At 36.0% G+C, this 19964-nt stretch overlaps 1 protein-coding gene across 3 annotated transcripts in view; it reads left to right on the top strand.

Annotated features, from left to right (window-relative positions):
- LOC117929889 (integrin-linked protein kinase 1-like) overlaps positions 1–19964 on the top strand; it is an 86314-nt gene that overhangs the window by 64137 nt on the left and 2213 nt on the right. For all 3 annotated transcript variants that reach the window (XM_034850326.1, XM_034850328.1, XM_034850327.1), the window contains exons 9-11: positions 13596–13684; positions 13770–13858; positions 16172–16284. In XM_034850326.1, the coding sequence (XP_034706217.1) occupies positions 13596–13684; positions 13770–13858; positions 16172–16284 (291 nt within the window). The remainder of the gene's footprint in view (positions 1–13595; positions 13685–13769; positions 13859–16171; positions 16285–19964) is intronic.

Genomic DNA, 19964 nt, shown 5'->3' on the forward strand with positions numbered 1-19964 from the left:
AAGGAAGTCTTTTGAAAACCATAGAGCCCTAGAAAATCCTTTTCCTACTTCATATTTGGGTGTTTGCTCATGAGGAGTGTGTTCCAATGGATCTCCAGTTCATGAAAGCATCTTGCTAGAGAAGAAAAAGTGCCACATTCATGGTGCTACATGTAAGTCTGTTCATGAGAGTAGTGGACTTTCATGAAGATATAGAATTCTAGTTAATGGATTCAGACCGGATGCATCATGGATATATTGGTGTTACTATATGTTGAAAGAGAGAGAGAGAGAGAAAACCTTAATTCTCATTCATATGATTAACTTCTTACAATAGAAAAATATATATACAAGGCTAGGTTGAACTAATTACCATATATGTGACCTATATTAAGAAAGGAAAGAAAGATTGTACACTATAAATACATTATATTCAACACTCTCCCTCAAGCTGGAGCATATATGTCATATGCACCAAGCTTGTTACAAATGTATTTAACCCTAGGACCTCTGAGAGATTTAGTGAAGATGTCTGCTAGTTGATCATTTGAATTAACAAAACTTGTAGCAACACACCTTGATGCGATCTTTTCTCTAATGAAGTGACAGTCAACTTCAATATGCTTGGTCCTTTCACGAAAGACTGGATTGGATGCAATATGTAATGCGGCCTGATTGTCACAAACTAGTTTTATCTGTTCATCTTTTCCAAATCTCAATTCCTGAAGGAGCTGCCTCAACCATATGAGTTCACATGTTGCCAAAGCCATAACTCGATACTCAGCTTCGACGCTTGATCTGGCCACTACATCTTGTTTCTTACTCTTCCAGGATATTAAGTTACTCCAATAAAAACACAATACCCTGAGGTGGAACGCCTATCTAAGGGTGAACCAGCCCAGTCTGCATCTATGTAACCAACAATTTGGGTATGACCCCTGTCTTCATACAACATACCTTGGCCTAGTGTTCCTTTAATATATCAAAGAATGCAGATCACAACATCCTAATGGTTGTCACATGGTGACTGTAGAAATTAACTAACCACACTCACAGGAAAAAAGATGTCTGACCGAGTGATGGTGAGGTAGTTCAGTTTGCCTACAAGTCGTCGATATCTCCCAGGATCTCTTAGAGACTCCCCCTGTCCTGGTACAAGTTTGACATTTGGATCCATAGGAGTGTCAATAGGTTTATATTCTAACATACCTGTTTCTTCCAAGATGTCTAAGACATACTTCCTTTGTGACATAACCACACCTGAACTAGATTGAGCTATTTCAAGTCCCAGAAAGTACTTGATTTTGCCCAAGTCTTTCGTTTGAAAGTGGTTGAAAATGTGTTGCTTTAGTCTTTGGATACCCTCCTGATCACTGCCTGTAATGACAATGTCATCCACATAAACTACCAAATAGATGCACTGGCTTGAAGAGTTATGATGATAGAAAACTGAATGATCTGCTTCACTCTGAAGCATTCTAAACTCTTGAACAATTGAACTAAAATGCCCAAACCATGCCCGATGAGACTATTTCAAGCCATATAGAGAGCAGCGTAACTTGCACACTAAACCAAACTCCCCCTGAGCAACAAAACTAGGTGGTTGCTCCATATACACTTCCTCAAGAAGTTCACCATGAAGGAAAGCATTCTTAATATCCAACTGATAAAGAGGCCAATGACACATAGCTGCCATGGAGAGAAATAAGCGAACAGAAGCAATCTTGGCAACAGGAGAGAAGGTGTCACCATAGTCACAACCATAAATCTGAGTATAACCTTTAGCAACCAAGCGGGCCTTAAGGCGATCAACCTGACCATCAGGACCAACTTTAACAGTGTAGACCCAACGACATCCAACTATAGACTTACTAGGAGGTAAAGAAACAAGATCCCATGTGCCATTGGAGTGCAAAACAACCATTTCATCAACCATTGCATGTCGCCACCCAGGATGAGAAAGTGCCGCACTAGTGCTCTTAGGAAGAGAAAAATAGGATAAAGTAGAGACAAAGGCAGAATAGGATGAAGATAATCGATGGTAGCTCAAAAAATTATAAACAGGATAAGGATTACGAGTAGATCGATTACCTTTCCAAAGAGCAATAGGCAAATGGTCAGCAACTGACAGGGCCGGGGTAGGAGAAATTGGTGGGACAGGAGGTGAGTCATAGGGTACCTCAGCTGAAGAGAGAAGAGGAGCAACAGCACGTTGTCGACGATGATAAACCTGAAGAGGACGAGAAAGCGCATCTGAAAGGGGGAATATATAAGGAAGTGGCAATACTTCAAAAATGGGAAGAGATTCAAAGGATGAGAAGAATGAAGAGTCCTCAAAGAAGGTGACATCAGCGGAGAGAAAATAACAATGAGTGTCAGGGGAATAACAACGATAGCCCTTCTGAAGTCGAAAGTATCCCAAGAATATTCATTTCGTAGCCTTGGCGGAGAGCTTGTCCTGTCCAGGTGTGAGAGTATGAACAAAACAAGTACAACCAAAGACACGAGGAGGAAGGAAATAAAGAGGTTGGGTAGGAAAAATAAAGGAATGAGGATTTGGTCATGTAATATAGATGAGGGCATACGATTAATCAAGTGACAGGTTGTAAGAACAGCATCCCCCCAAAAACGAAAAGGAACATGATTATGGAGAAGGAGGGTACGAGCTGTCTCAACAAGATGTTGATTTTTACGTTCAACAACCCCATTTTGTTGAGGAGTATGAGCACAAGATGACTGATGGAGGATCTCATGTTGGGACATAAAAGAAGTAAAGGGTGTAGAAAAATATTCTCAAGCATTGTCACTGCATAACACTCGAATAGAAACATTGAATTGTGTTTGGATTTCAGCATAAAATTTCTGGAAAATAGAGAATAACTCAGCTCGATTTTTCATTAAAAATAACCAAGTACATCTTGAATAGTCATCAATGAAAGTGACAAAGTACTAAAATCCTAAAGTAGACGCGGTCCAACACAGACCCCAAACATCAGTGTGGACAAGTTCAAAAGAAGATTTTACCCGATTATTCAAACGCTTTGGGAACGAGACACGAGTATGTTTCCCAAGCTGACACGACGCACACGCAAGCGACGACAAAGTGGAAAAAAGAGGGACCATCTTCTGGAACTTGGAAAGACTAGGATGACCCAGACGACTGTGAATGAGAAGAGGAGCATTGGTGGAAATGCAAGCTGCAGGAGATGAAGGTGATGTGAGGTGATAGAGGCCTTGAGACTCACGCCCTATGCCAATCGTCTTCCCCATACTCCGGTCCTGCAAGATCACAAATTTATCAGAAAAAGTGATAGAACAGTTAAGAGTGCGAGTTATTTTGCTGATGGAAATAAGATTAAAAGGACACTCAGGGGCATAAAGGATAGAATGGAGAGGTAGGGAAGGGAGAGGATGAGCCAAACCAATACCTTTAGCCATAGTTTGGGAACCATTAGCTAAAGTAACAGTAGGTAAGGCAGAGGTAGTAGTAATAGAGGAGAAAAGGTGTTTATTACCAGAGATATGATTAGATGCTCCAAAATCTAGAATCCATGGGCTAAGAGAAGGAGACTGAGTAAAGTAGACAGAGACATTACCGGTTTGGGCAACAGAAGCAACAGAAACTGATGTGGCTGCCTAATATCGGAGACAGGCATCATAATCATTACCAGTAAGGGTGATACTCTGAGATGTGGAGCTCGCAGCGGAGTCAGGTCGAGATAGCAGAGGATCAGATGACTGAGCAATGTGGGCAGTGCGAGGAGGCCGTCCATGTAACTGATAGCAACGATCTCGAGTGTGACCAAGCTTATTACAATAGATGCACTGAGGACGTTGTCCTCGACCCCGATTGCCACTACGTCCTCCTCGAGAGTTAGTCTGAGAGGCTAACACAGACGAATTTGAAGGACCATCAGTCGACAAAGTCTGAGTAGAGGAGAGGCGTAAGAGACGAGCAAACACATCATCCAATGATGATACTGATGGACTAGCAAGAATCTAATCTCGGACAGACTCAAGATCTGGACAGAGGCCAATGAGGGTTAACACCATAAAGAACTTGTCAGTCTATATTTGTTGAGCTTCAGCACCATTAGTGAAGGGCATCAAAGTTAAGAACTCCTCCTTAAGAGACGCAATCCGGCCAATATAAGTAGACAAATCCATGTCCTGCTGTCTCACACGAACAATATCAGAAACCACCTTATAAAATCGTTGAATATCATTCGTGTATAATCCTTTAGCCTGAGTCCAAAATTTAAAGCAGGTTTTGTAGGCACGAAGATGATGTAAAATTTTGGGACCAACAGATTGCCATAATACGTTGCATAATTGTGCATCGATTTTCTTCCATTGCACTTTGTCAACATCAGATATAGCATCCTTAGGTGTAACAAGATGATCCTCATAACCTTATCCCATAAACCAGAGTTCCACGGACGCTAACCAGGAGAGATAATTCTCACTACCAATCAATTTTTCCGATGTGATAGTAGGAGATCCAGAGGTGACAGATGTAAAAATAAGATTTTTAGTCGCCATATCCACTTCACCTGATATTGAATCACGTTTGGATCGAAAAGAGCCCTAAAGGGAGGTCGGATCACAGCTGTGGAAGAAGAACCTGGTATGTTGGGACCCAAACAAAGGAGAAAAGTGACTGGAGATGAAGAAGAGGCCTTCTTAAGGCACACACAGGTCTCGGCCAAGGAAGAGAGCTGCCGTCGGAGGCCGGAGGAGGCTAAAAGAAGACCCGCGGAGGCTAAAATGCCAAAAAAATGGAGAAGCAGGGTTCGGAGAGGACTGACGGAGGCTTAGAAGTGCAAGATGGCGTCAGACGAGCCTGCTGGCAGAAGCTCGGCATCAGAAAGTGGGCCACGCGCCCCCACGAGCCAGCGTGTGGGATTCAGGCCGACAGAGAAAAACGGGGCGTGGGAGGCGCATAGATCGGTTTTTGGCTTCGGTGCTTTGAGAAAAGTTGCAGATCTCCTCTTTGCGCTTCTGATGATGTGGTCGATGTTAGAAAATGTCGCCGGAAAAGTCTCCGAAAAGTATCGCCGGAAAAATGTTGACGGTGATGAGGGTTTTCTGACCACGATATGGCTGACCGGAAAGCTTTGGGAGATGGAAAAGGTGACTGGAATGAAACACGATCACTAGACGAATTCCCGAAATTAATTACACGGGTGAACTAGAAAGAATAAAGTTTTCTCCCTTGGCTCTAATACCATGTTGAAAGAGAGAGAGAGAAAACCTTAATTCTCATTCATATGATTAACTTCTTACAATAGAGAAATATATATACAAGGCTAGATTGAACTAACTACCATATATGTGACCTATATTAAGAAAGGAAAGAAAGATTATACACTATACATTATATTCAACACTATACTTTGTCTTGTATAGTAGATTTCTTTCAAGCAGTTAGGTTTTCCTCCTCTAGAAGTCTCATGTAAAAATTTGTGCTTTCTCCACTTAATTTATGCCTTTCATTTTCATTGTCTTAATCTTGTTTAATTAAACTTCAAGATGCTTCCACATCCACTTCCTTGAATAGGCAATTAATTTTGGGTAATTTGATTCTATCAAACTTGGGATTAATTCATATAATAATTTTAAATTAAACCTATTCACTCTGTGACAATGTTGTTTCCAGAAGGGTATTTCATGAATTTCTATTTATCCCACCAACATTTCATGCTACTAAGCATTGATGTTGATCTCCAATAATTACAAAACCTATATGGGAATTACAAACACATCACAATTACAGAACTTATAATCATGACAGATGGCTGGTTGTAGAGGGGTAGACAGATTAAAAATACAACTAATACCTAAAAATGAGTAAAAAAACTAATCACTATCTTTTTCTGTTCTGTATTTATTGTAAGACAAGTCATCCCTCTTTTGTATTTATTTCTTTTCTGTACAAATTCCTTAACCTACAAAGGAAACCTGTTAGAAAGTAAATGGATCTATTAAGACTCATATTCTAGTTAATACTTTCCTTAGAAATGACATGTTGATTGTATTCATAGACTCTCATATTCATGAGGCAATATAGATTTACAGATTATGTTTTGAACTTTATATTGATACTACTAACTCTAACTTGCCTGAAAGTATTTCAGAGTGGATCAAGAAATTAAACATAATCTTTGATAATCATACAATAGATAGTAAATGGCTAAAACATGATATATCATTAAAAAAGAACAATAGCATGAAAGCAAAGGTATCGTGTTCTAAGTTTTTATTAGAGTGCCGATGCACTTCTCAAGAATGCCTCTTATTTTCTGCATGTAAATCTTTGAGGAAGAAACGATAGTTCTGAAATAATTCCACTAAAAATTGTTGTGGAAGAATGTAATTAGGAAAGATTATAACTATATATTTTTGTAATTAAGGAGAAGATTAGGACAATCTTGTAATCAAAGGGATTTGATATAACGAGGTTAGGAAATTTTCTAATCTTTGTGCCAGAAATACTTGTATAAACATGTGGGTTTGTACAGATTGAAATTAAGGAAGAAATTTATTCTTTTACCTTCCAATTCTTCTTTAGATTTTACATGGTATCAAAGGCTTAGGCTTGCAAATATAGGAAGAGAAGATTTTTTCGACCTTCATTGTCGAGTTGGAGATTATAGTCGAACTTCATTGTCGACCTTAAGAATTTGCCTCTCGTTTGCATTGTGCCATTGTTGCAAACAAAGCCTCAAAAAAAAAAAAAAAAAAAAAAAAAAAAACAAACAAACAAACAAACAAAAAAAACATCGCAAACTTATCGCCAAATAGAAATCGTGCCATTGTTATTGTTGTTGTCTTTATTAAAGAATACAATCCTTGCATGTGATGTCTCCGCCTCACATTGAATCTCTTTCTCACCATTGCTGCAAGCAAAGATTTTTTCCTTCTACATGTGCTATCTCTCGTTCTCACTGCTGGTGCAAATGTACACGAAAAGCAACAAATAACTACAAGCATTCCTTGCACTATAGATATTGTTGGAAATCAAGGATGTCAAACCTCGAAAATACTTTTGTGACCACCAAGAGAGTCGAATCTCCAACACCACTGCTATGACCACCACTATCCCACATTGACACTAGTGGGAGCTTTAACACGGTTCTAAGCTCTACAAGTAGTCTTTAATGAGTTATTTGACCTAAGAGCTCTTTTATATTTCTAACAAAAGAAAAAATGTTAAAGGTATCAGAAACTACCACTATCACCTCTCAATATGAAGGAATGATAGCCAATTACAATGGAAGGCAACAAAAGGATAATGGACAAGCACACTTGTCTTTTGTTCAACCAGTTGAAGAAAGATCCCTAGAACAAGGTGGATTCAATTAGGAGGAGATTGAAAAATTGAGAACTTTGTTAAGAACTCTTGAGAAACCTTCAGGTACCCACTTACTAGTACTTTTAAGTAAGTTTCCTATTCCCATTGGATTAAAAGTCTTGAATGAAACTTTTGCCAATTCATGGGTTATAGATTCAAGTGCCACAGATCATATGACTCATTCACACCAATGTAACAACTATAACCCTTGTCCAAGCTAGGAAAATAGTCATAGCTAATGGTTCATTAACTACTGTCGCAAGTGTAGGAGATATCCAAATTAGTTTTACGCTCACACTTAGAAATGTGCTTCATGTTCCAAAGTTGTTTACTAATCTTGTCTGTATACAAAAGCTTACACAAGATTTGGGTAGCAATGCGATTTTTTCCCTTACTGTGTATTTCACGACCAGGATTTGGGGAAGATGATTGGACTTGCTAAGGAACAAAACAGGCTATACTACCTTAAGAAACCAAGCAAATCATCTATATCTTTTCTTTCTAAGTACCACCATAAAGGAAAAATCTAGCTTCATCATCGTAGGCTTGGACATCCATCATTTAGAGCTATTAAGATCTTGTTTCTTTCTTTGTGTAAGAAATTAAATGTTGAGAGTTTTCACTGTGAAGTATGTGAACTAGCCAAACACAAGTGTTCAACCTTTTCAATCATTAATAAAAGAAGTTTAAAGCCTTTTCATCTAATCCATAGTGATATGTGTGGTCCTTCCCTTGTCTTTAATATATCTGAGGCACATTGGTTTGTGTCTTTAATCGATGATTGTACTAAGGTCTCTTGGATCTTCTTATACACAAATCTGATGAGAGTTTTACTCTCCCAAATTTCCATAACATGATAAAAACCCATTTTGGTGTCACTATCAAGAGATTTCGATCTAAAAACTCCAAAGATTATTTCAATCAAGTCTTAACTCCATGTTTTTAGCATGAAGGTATGATTCATGAGTCATCATGTGTAAACACTCCATAACAAAATGGAGTTTCTAGAAGGAAAAATGATCACCTCCTTGATTCAACATGGGATTTTTTGTTCCAAGAACATGTGCCTAAATCTTATTAGGGGGAAGTCATCCTAACCGCCACACATTCCATAAACCATTTACCTTCTAGAATCTTAGGTTTTAAAATTACCATCAAAATACTCTCATCGTTTTATCCCACTGTGAGAACCACAAATTATCTTATTCATAAGATATTTGAATGTGTTTCCTTTGAGCATGCTCATAGTTAAAACATGGGAAAATTGGATCCAAGAGTAATCAAATGTCTTTTTGTAAGATATGTTTCAACTCAAAAGGGATATAAGTGCTACCATCCACCATCTAAAAAAAAAAAAAATTCTTAGCTAAAGTTACTTTCAACGAAAGTGAATCTTATTTTCCCGCTCTTATCTTCAAAGAGAGAATCCCATCAAGGAAGTAAACGATTAGGTTTCTGTTTCATCGATCCCTTTCTCATTGACACACCCCCCCCCCCCCCCCCCACCCCTTCAAAGTGTCTAGTCCAGTTTCTATGCCCTCCTTCCTTGAACCCGATTCATCCATTAAACCTACTCTTGAGGATTGAATGACTAGCAAAATGTAATCAAGGAAGAAAGTTGTAGTCCCTAGACTTATACAAGTCTAAGATTCTGAACCAAACCAAATTTTGGAAATGAGGTAAGGGTCTCTTATCCTCCCTTACAAACTGAGTAACAACTTCAGTTTGATAAACCCATAAATCAGAATCTCCCTATTGTCACCAAGAAAGGAATGAGGGAATGCACTAAACGTCTGTTGTATCCACTTTCTTGTTGTGTCATTCGAAAAGTTGTCTTTGTGCTATAAGAATTTTTTGACGAGTTTGAACAATATTCATATTTCTACCACTCCATGCAAGGCTTTATCTAATAAAAATTGAAAACAAGCCATGAATGTAGAAATGGAGGCCTTGGAAAAGAATAAAACTTGGGAGTTGACAGATTTGCTTATAGGATAAAAGTTAGTGAGATGCAAGTGGGTTTATACTGTTAAGTATAAAGCAGATGGATCATTGGAAAGGTACAAGGCGAGATTGGTGGCTAAAAGATATACTCAGACATATGGTGTGGATTATTTAGAGACATTTACCCCAGTTGCCAAGATGAACACAATCAAAATTTTGTTATCCTTGATAGCAAATTTTAAGTGGGATTTACAACAGTTCAACTTCAAAAATGAATTTCTGAATGCAGACCTAGAAAAAGAAATTTATATGGAAGTCTCTCTTAGATTTAGAAGTGGCCTAGCTACTAAAAAGGTGTGTAAACTGAAGAGGGCTTTATATGGGTTGAAGCAGTCTCCAAGGGCGTAGTTTAGAAGATTTGTCAGTAATGAAAAACATGGGATAAAGACAAAGTCGTGGAGATCATATGTTCTTCATCAAGCATTCAAATTTAGGGGGAGTTATAGCTCTTCTGGTGTGTAGAAGACATCATCATGACGGGAAATGATGAAAATGAGAGATAAATTTTAAGGCAATGTTTAACCAATGAATTTGAAATTAAAGAGTTAGGAAGATTGAAATACTTTCTTGGAATCGAGGTTGCACATTCTAAGCAGGGAACTTTTATTTCTTAGCAGAAATATGTGATGAACCTTCTAAAGGAAACAAGGAAGTTGGTATGCAAGCTTGCAAGCACACCAATAAATCCTAATCATAAGCTTGGAGAGACTAAGGAAGGTGCTACTGTAAATAGAGAGATGTCTTGTAGGGAGACTCATTTATCCCTCTCACACAAGATTACATATAGCATATGTTGTGAGTGTTATTAGCCAATTCATGCACAATCCAAAAGAGGTTCATCTAGAAGCTGCTAACAAAATGCTACAATATCTTAAAGGGTCTCTAGGAAAGAGCATCCTTTTTAAACAAAACTTGAGGCTAGTACTTAAAGTATACACGACGCAAATTATGTTGGATCTGTGGTTGATAGAAGATCAACCACTAGTATAGCACCTTTCTTGGTGGGAATTTGGTGAGATGGAGAAGTAAAAAAATAAAGTTTAGTGGCTAGATCTAGTGCAAAAGCAAGATTTCGCACAATGGCTCATGAAGTTTGTGAACTACTATGGTTGAAGATTATTTTGGAAGATTTGAAGATTAAATGGAATAGTCCAATGAGACTTTACTGCGATAACAAATCTACAATCAATATTGCACATAATCCAATGCGACATGATTGAATGAAGCACATAGAGAGAGATAGACGTTTTATTAAGGAGAAACTAGATAGTGGATTGATTTGTACTTCTTATGTATCTATTGACCACCAACTTGCAGATATACTCACCAAAGGTTTAAGCGGTTGAGCGTTTCAAGAAAGTATATCCAAGTTGGGAAGGCAAAACATCTATTCACCAGCTTGAGAGGGAGTGTGAAAAAATGTAATTAGGAAAGATTATAGTTATATATTTTTGTAATTAAAAAGAGAATTAGGACAATCCTGTCATCAAGGGATTTGATATAATTAAGTTAGGAAAGTTTCTATTTTTGTGCTAGGAATACTTGTTTAAATATGTGGGTCTGTATATATTGAAATTAAGGAAGAAATCTGTTTTTTGACCTTCCAGTTCTTCTTCAAATTCTACAATTGCTAATCAAAATCATTTTGACATTGTAAATCACATAATTTCAATTTATTAGGGGATTTTTATGACTCCCAAAATTCTTTTATTTGCATTATTTCAACTGGTCCACAAAATAACCTACTAAACCAGGAAAATGCCTTCATAGGAAGATCCAATAAAGATTGAAATGACTACCTTCGAATCATTTCCATCTGATCAATTAACAGTTATAAATTGAGGTACAATTATTCAAAGGTGGGATAAAGTGAGCCGTAATCTACAAAAGAATGTTTGAAGAATGATCACATAAAAGAATTTTTCTGTTGTATTATACAGTGTTTTACAAGTAAGAGAGAAAAATATCAAGCCCATGGATTTAGGATTAGTGTGGATGGTGCTTTTAACATTTTGAATGGGTAAGCATTTCACAGCATTGGGGGAAACTGAAAATTGTGTGGAAATCCACTAAATTTGAAGTGAAACTTGAAGAAAAAAAATTAAAAGAAATGGTGCATGCTTAAAAATTTAAATACTTCAAAAGAATAATAGTATGGAGTAAGTCTAAAGCATGTGGAATACCCATTAAGTTTGAGGCTTATCCAAAATATTTCAACTGGAACCTAAATACAATTAGAAATATTTATGGGTCAATTTTTTGAACTTTCAGGATACATCCAAGTTATAAATTTTATGCACCTTCATTGTATTTTGAATCGCTCAAAGGCATTTCTATTGAGAGAAATTATAAATGATAATGTCAATGTCCCAAAGTTATGGGAACTATTAGAACCTTGTTCACATGGGAAGATTGCATATATTTAACAGAAATGACATAACAGGTTAACTGATTATTTGACTAGGATTTATAGTTAAAGAAACTTAATGGAACTGCTTTTGTAGAAACTTAAGTAGTGAGAAAAACCGACAATGCATGAAGGCCATTGATGTTTGCAGGCCTGATTATGCATATGCTAGTTAGAGATGATCAAAATTGCCTAGTTCAAAGTCAGTAAGTTTAATATTGATGCAGTTGAGTTCAACATCCTTGCTATATGTCCTCGTATAACCAGGTTATGTATCAGTTTAATTATAGTATTGGCTGTGCATGGTATAGTATTCATTACCAATGCAAATTTTGAAAATCTTGACAACACATTATGTTAGGATTATTATGAATAGACTAAAAATGTATCTTACGTAATATGGTAGTAATGTGTACTTGATAAACCTCCACACCATTAGTCTATGATACATAAACCTGTGATTAGATGATATGATTGCATCAAATAATCATTGCCCTAGCCCTGTTTTAACTGTTTTTCAACAAAAGATTCTATTCTGCAACTACTCTCTCAGAGTCTGAAAATTCAAATTTTGTCCTGGTTTGCAAGCTTTCTAATATTTTTTCACTAATTCCATTAATATTCCTTTTTCTTCTCTTTCTGCCCTTTCAAGGTTGTCAGCCACCTTGTATATATGACATGGAGATCTTTCTCATATGTATCGTTTAAAATATTCTGCATATTTGTATGCTGATCCAGACTATAAATTATGCTTTCACATGATAAAAAAACATTACCATTTAAAACTAACAGATCATTTGTCTAGAAATTTGGTCCAAGATGAAGGATCTATTGTTTCATCAATAAATAATGTTTATAGAGACATGTTGATTTTGGGAAATATGCACAAAAACAAAATAAAGACTTAAATTTTGTGCCACCACGTAGCTGATGCTATTTTTTTATTTTTTTTTTTAAGATATAGAGGCAAAAAATTTAAAAACTAAGCAGCAACAACTTTTTCGTTGTCTTCAGATAAATGAAAGAACAAGCAAAACTTATCCAAGATATCATGTATCAAAATCCATCGATAGTGAAGATTCTAATAGTCCTTGCTTTCTAATCATTTTTACTATGGTATGAAGAAATTAGGTTTACTTATTAACTATTTGGTAATCACAATCTCTAAGCCTTGATCATCAGTTATAGAGGATGAAGTTTCAAGGCTTCTTTTGCATTTTTCATGGAAAAAAGACACTAATATTGGCTTTAGTCTTTTTACTCCAGGTTCTAGTACTTCTTTATAGTCAATAACTCAAATCTTTTTCCAGAAATATCATCTAAAATAGTTTGAATATCAAAGCAGTTATATCATCTCATGCTCAGGCATATTGAATACTGTACATAAAAACACAGTTTTTAAGCAATTGACCAATCATCATCTGGAAAAGTTGCTGAAGCCTCATACATTGTACAATATTTTTTAAATAGAATTGGAGTTTTTAAAATGTGTTATTAGCAACATATAAAATTAGCTGATTCTGTTTCATAGCATTTAGGGACCCTATCTGTTTATATGGGATTAATCTTAGGAGTCCAAGAATTGCCATCATTTACCATTTTTTAATATCATATTCAACAATCTTTGATTGTCTCCACTATGGTTTCTATTTAGGAATAGAGTTTTATACATTCTAACTTAGGTGAAAAAGGAGTAATTTGATTTCCATGAGAAGTCTGCACACCTGAAATTTTCCTGTTATTTCATTTTTCCTTTGTTATTGCTTGATTATCATTCAAAAACAAACTTCATCCATATGTTACACAGTGATAACAATGGTGTTCTCTAAGCATTTTGCTCTTCTGGTCTAGAAACTTGTTGCAAGATGAAGGTGGCCACTTTAAGATTGGTGATTATTGGGTTCAAATGTTGTATGAAAGACAAAATTGTCAAGATAGTTGTAAGTTTAACAATAACTCACCCTGTTATTGAGTTTGTATTTTTGGAATTGTTATTTTCTCTAATGAATCTCTTTTCTTTCACAGGCCAAAGCATTAGTGGTTCTGGTATCATTAGCAATTCATCAAATGGCACCATGAAAGATATCTATGCGTTTGGATTGATATTTCATCAGGTGATTAAATGTGTAACCTCACATTATATGGATTGCCTGCCTTATTTCAAGATTCATTATTTCATATAATCCCCCTTACCCACAATGGGGAGATTTTATCTCTATTTGACAAGTATAGGTGCATGTATGAATTGCATAGTTATATTAACCTTTATGCAAGATCAACTATGAAATTATTTGTCAGTCTATTGACCATTTGAAGTTGACAACTTTGAAGTCTTACAACCTCTTTTGTGGTAGTGTTGGTAATGGGTTGTATCAGGTAGGATTTATGTCTTATCAAGGTAAGAATATTATAAAATTTATTCATCTATAAGTCATCTAATAACTAGGATCCTTTTTACATGAGTGCATCCTGTTTCCTAAACTGTTAAAACAACACAGTCTCATGCTCCATTTAGTAAATAGGTTGAGTTGGATAATGTCTAGTTGTTGTGTTCAAAGTAACCCACATAATCAATTAACTTATATATCAACCAAACATAATTGTTCTAAACACATCTCTGACCCATTTAACCTATTAACTTACATATCAGCCTAACATGATTATAACCCCATTTGGCACAATGATGACCAATTTAACAATTTTTTTTTTAAAAAAAGTGTACATTTACAAGGTCATTTCATTTTGTAAACCAAGTTTATAAAAATTTCACATTCAGATGCTTTTAAACCAAACCATCGTATGAGGAACATTTAAGCATGGAATTGAACCAGTTGGGATCATTGTTTATGATTGATTCATGATTGGATATACTTGGTTCTAGCCTCTTGGATTCAGGAGAAACTGGGATTTTGTCCAGGGGTATTCTGGGCACTATGTATATTTGCAGTTTTAGCATCAAAACTATTAGCTGTTTGATAATGGTTTTTATCAATTTGTATTCTTGTTTTTGATCTAGTTTGGTTTTATTTAGTGAAAAGATATTTCTCTATTTTATCAGAAGCTCTTTAATTTGTGTAAGAGTAACTAAACCTTATGGAAAGTCTTGTTTCCATATAAGGGAGGGTCAAAAATGATATTATCAGCTCTGTTTTCTATATTTGAGTCTAATTTAGAGCTTGGCAAGCATTTTTCCGGATGAAGTTTCTACTTTTTGGGTGAAGAGGGATTTGGTGACCATCTTATTATGAATAATCATAGAAGCAATTTAAGAAGTCGTCTAATAGGAATTCTCTGCTTATTTTCTAAAATGTCAAATATGTGTTTCTTTTTTAGGTGAGACTCTTAGAAGTCTTACTGTAATTTTAAGGTTTATATTCTATTCCTTCTTAATTTTCTTATTTTATTTGTCTACTTTATTTTCTACTGTATTCTACATAACTAGATGCGGCTAGAACTCCCTGACCCCAATTTAGTCTCTAAAACCCTTGCCTTGGGTCATAAAACCTATGCCTTCCTTATTATCATGGCATTGGAAACACTAAATTTCCCTTGTGTCCAGAACATAAAGCATGATTTTCCCCTTGGTTCCAGAACAAAAACAACATGAAAGCATAGACTTCCTAATAGTTTTTCCATATCCCTATTTCCACCTTCCCATCCAAAAACCTAAAAAATAAAGCCATAGCCACAAATATTTTTATTGCATACAGCCACTTTGAGGGCTACTTTATATCACTCTATTAAGATTTCTCTTTAAAATTCTTGTATATAAAGCATGGGGTTGAGAAAATGACACCATAATTTGATTAAATTGGGTGTTAGAATGTAAGAATATTAAAATACAATCTATAATGGCACGGTACAATCTATAATGGGCAAAATAGAAGCTATGTTGGAGAGCCACTTTGGTTTTTATAGCCAGTCTAGTCAAGTAGTCACTTCTAAGTGAAACTCATGTCAGCCAGCCTCTTCCCTAACCTTTCCAGAATTAGCCCTTCACCACAAGTACATATCCAATTGCGAGAAGAGCCTCAATTTTTTCATGTGGATACAAATGCCAAGTTGGAAGTGGGAGATATTCATGTGTTTGGGAAAGAATAATGGTGTAGAATATCTAATCATTGATTTTATTACAGTGAACCTCAATATAGTGGTCTGCACACATGATCCCAATTACTGGAAGTTTTGTTACTATTCTGTCAAAATCATGAGCTAAGTCTCCCCCTTAACTCGAACACCTTTTTACCCACTGATATAGACAACACTTAACAATGCCCATTGTAGAGAAAGGTTTCACTTTGCTCGAACGTTACTGCTGTTGCTGTTACATTCATGCAGGCACAAATAAACACACACACACACCTATCACATTATCTCTTATGATTTTTTGAGCACCTCTTAATATTTAAATACAAATTGTACCACAGATGTTAGAAGGAAGTCTTATGAATAACAATAAGAGCCCTGACAATATGCATCTCAAATCTGGAGAATTTGAACCCAAGTTTTACATAAGTCGCTGCCCTAAGAGAATTCAAGAGTAAGGATTTTTTTTTAATCTCATATTTTTTTCTCTATCTTTCTGTGATATGTTTCTTTATAAATTATCCGTTTAATTAAATCAGGATGCTTGAAATACTGCCATTGCTCTCATTAATATAAACACAGATGGCATTTTTTTTTGCAATGAGACCCCTAGATTTAATGGCCTTAAAATTATGATCTAGTTTACTAGCCTCCTTTTATATGGTGATGAAACTAGTAATTCTGCAATTTACATTTCTATACAGTGCACATTAGTTTTTTTGTAATAATTTTAAGCAGCACTAAAGGTAGATAAAATGATTTTAAGCAGCAATAGAGGTAGATAAGGACTAGTTGCATGTGGTGTCACATTTACCTGCTTAGGTACTGAACTTGTAAGTTCAGGTACAGTTACCTGTTTATGTACTATTGAAGTTCTCAAGATTTCCAGAGTCTCTTAGAATGAAGAATTTGCTACTGAAAGTAAGAAAGTATTTAAGATTACCATGAGGACTATTTTTGGTTCCTGTTCTAAAATAAACCCTGTCGGAGGTGGTGCAAATAGTGTGTTAACTGCATCAGCCTAAAAGTATGCAGTAGTATTGTTTTCTTGTAGCATGACCCAAGCCATTCCTCAAAGTGCTTGGCCTTTTTTTTAGCAACTCCATTTTATTGAGGTGTCTTAAGAGCAGAAATTCTTTCTTGATCCTCAACTCTGAAATGGTGTTCATTGAATTTGGCAATTATTGAATTCTCTCCCCCTGTCACCACAGATATAAAAAATGGAGGAACACTTTCTCCATCTCAAACGCTTTGGCACTAAAGTTTTCAAAGGCATTGGACTTCTCCCCAATGAAAGAAGCAGAAGAAAACCTAAAATAGTCATTTGTTATGTCAAATAGATTCTTTTCTTGTAAGCTTTCAATCCTTATGCCTATAAATTTCACACAAATCAATCCTTAGGTTTTTTATAAAATAATAACTTTCTAGTGGTTAGATCTAATCTGCTTTCCCAGATGATATAGACCACATATGGGGCCACTGGTTTTAGGAATCCCTAACACCAATTCCTTTTTTACCAACTTAGTTAAATCCCTTATGATAATGTGGCCTAGCCTTTGACATCTTGAGCCTATTGAGTCTAAGGTTGCCTTGTTGAACATAAAGAGGACGGTAGGATGAATGGTATAGCAACTATCTGAGTTACAAATGTTAATCATCATGAATCTTCCCACCCTATCATTGACTTACACTTGTCTTGAGAAAATTGTACTGTGAATTTTACTATCACAAACATCATTAAGCCTTTAGCAGTCTAGGTGCACAAATGGTTCCTAATCCTAAAACACATAACATACTACCATTTTTAAAAGGAATCATTACATCTCCGAAATCTTCAAGGGAGTTGAACAGTGACTTACCTCCCGTTATGTGCCTTGAACATCCTGTAAGTATACTAATTCTTTGACGAGTTTGCAAATAAAGGTAATGCGGACAACCAAGTATTTGTTTAACTCAGAATTTTCTTGTCCTGGGGGGAGGCCTGGGCATGAAAACAGCTCTTTAGGGTTGCAAAATAACAATCCTTTAAGGCTCTGGAGGCTTGAACCAATCTCACTTCTAGTTAGAGTTTCACATACTCAATTAGTTCCTTTACCTAGTTGGGTTGCAAAAAGCTTTGTAGAATAAATGGGTATATCAAATAAAAGAAGAACAGGATGCTAGCAAGAGGTACAAAGCAAGATTTGTAGTAAAAGGCTTTCAGCAAAAGAAAGGCATTGATTACATAGAGATTTTCTCCCTAGTAGTCAAATTGATCACTATCAGAACAGTGCTTGGGTTAGTGGCAAAAGAAGATTTGCACTTACAACAGATGGACATAAAAATGGCATTTTTTCATGGTGATTTACAAGAAGAAATTTACATGCACCAGCCACAAGGGTTTCAGATTCAGGGAAAAGAGAAAATGGTATGTAAGCTATAAAAGAGTCTATATGGCTTGAAACAGGCTCCAAGACAATGGTATAAGAAGTTGACAACTTCATAACCAGTAATGGCTTTTTGAGGTGTCAAGCAGATCATTGTTGCTATATCAAGAGATTTGATGACTTTTTAATTATTTTATTGTTATATGTTGGTGGTATGTTGATTGCGGGGGCTAGCTTATATGAGATTGATAAACTGGAAAAAAAAAAAAAAAAAGTTATCAGAGGAGTTTGCAATGCAAGATTTGGGTGCTGCAAAACAAATCCTTGGGATGAGGATTACTAGGGATAGGGAGGTCCTTAAATTATTACAGGAAGAGTATGTGAAGAAGGTGCTTAGCAAATTCAATATTGTTGGAGCAAAGCCTGTGAGTACCCCTTTGGCTAGTCACTTTTGGCTATCCAAAGATCAGTCATCCTCAACTAAACAAGGGCTGATTTACATGGCCAAAGTGTCTTATGCCTCTACTATTGGCAGTCTTATGTATGTCATGGCTTGCACTAGATCGAATATAGCATATGCAATAGGAGTTGTGAGCAGATATATGAGTAATCCAGGAAAACAACACTGGGAGGCAGTGAAGTGTATTCTTAGGTATTTGAGAGGCACTGCAGGGTTAGCTTTATATTTTAGGAAGTCAGATTTAGGCTTGTAGGAGTATGTAGATACTGATATGGTTGGTGATATAGACAGTAGAAAGAGTACTATAAGATATGTTTATACTCTAGGTGGTACCGCAGTCAATTGGACATCAAAGTTGCAGAAGATAGTTACACTTTCTACTATTGAGGCAAAGTAAGTTATAGTGACAGAGGTTAACAAAGAGATTATGTGGTTGCGATCTTTCTTAGAAGAATTGGGCACAAGTATGAGCGAAGTGTGTTACATTGTGACAGTTAGAGTGTCATTCATCTAACAAAGAATCCCGTTTATCATGCTAGAACAAAGCACATACAGGTTCGGTTTCACTTCATAAGATTAGCTTTAGAAGATGGAGTTTTAACACTCGAGAAGATTCAGGGGAATCAGAATCCAGTTGATATGTTGACAAAGACAGCGATGATTGAGAAACTGAAGTTATGCGCAACTTCAGTTGGACTTTTCAACTGAGGTTTGAGAAGTCGTAGCCACTACAGGTGGAGACAGTAATGATGGATTAGTCTCCAAGTGGGAGATTGTTAAGATGTGTGGAGCCTAATTATTATCCTAATAGTAAGGATGTTTTAAGTTAGGGTATTTTAGGGATTTTACACATGTGATTTGGTTACCCTATTTATATTATGTTTAGGGTAGCCAGCTTTGAAAAAGAAAGAGTTTTATTTTTTGGGGTATTGAGAGAGATAGAAAAACGCAGAAAGAAAAATCTAGAGGGTGAAGCATTTTGGGATTCTCTTGTACTCTTGTACTCTCTTTTCATCATTGTGAAAATCTGTTGTGGCTACAAGTGGATGTAACTCTCACATTGAAAGTGAACCACTATAAATCTTATGTGTTTCTTTGTGTTTTATTTTTCTCATTGGTTTATTATCGCTTTCAGAAAATAGGTTTAAGGTGTTTTAATCCTAACACTTTTTTGTCATTGCTTGACTTGATGATTTCAAGCATCTTCAGAAGTTAGTGGCTATTATGTGATTTACTTTGGAGTTATCCCTTCATAAATGCTTAAGAGTTTCAATTTAAATCTTAAGTGCTTCTTAGATTGAAAGCAAA

Source organism: Vitis riparia, chromosome 14, assembly GCF_004353265.1.
Source record: "Vitis riparia cultivar Riparia Gloire de Montpellier isolate 1030 chromosome 14, EGFV_Vit.rip_1.0, whole genome shotgun sequence".
NCBI classification, from domain to species: Eukaryota; Viridiplantae; Streptophyta; class Magnoliopsida; order Vitales; family Vitaceae; genus Vitis; species Vitis riparia.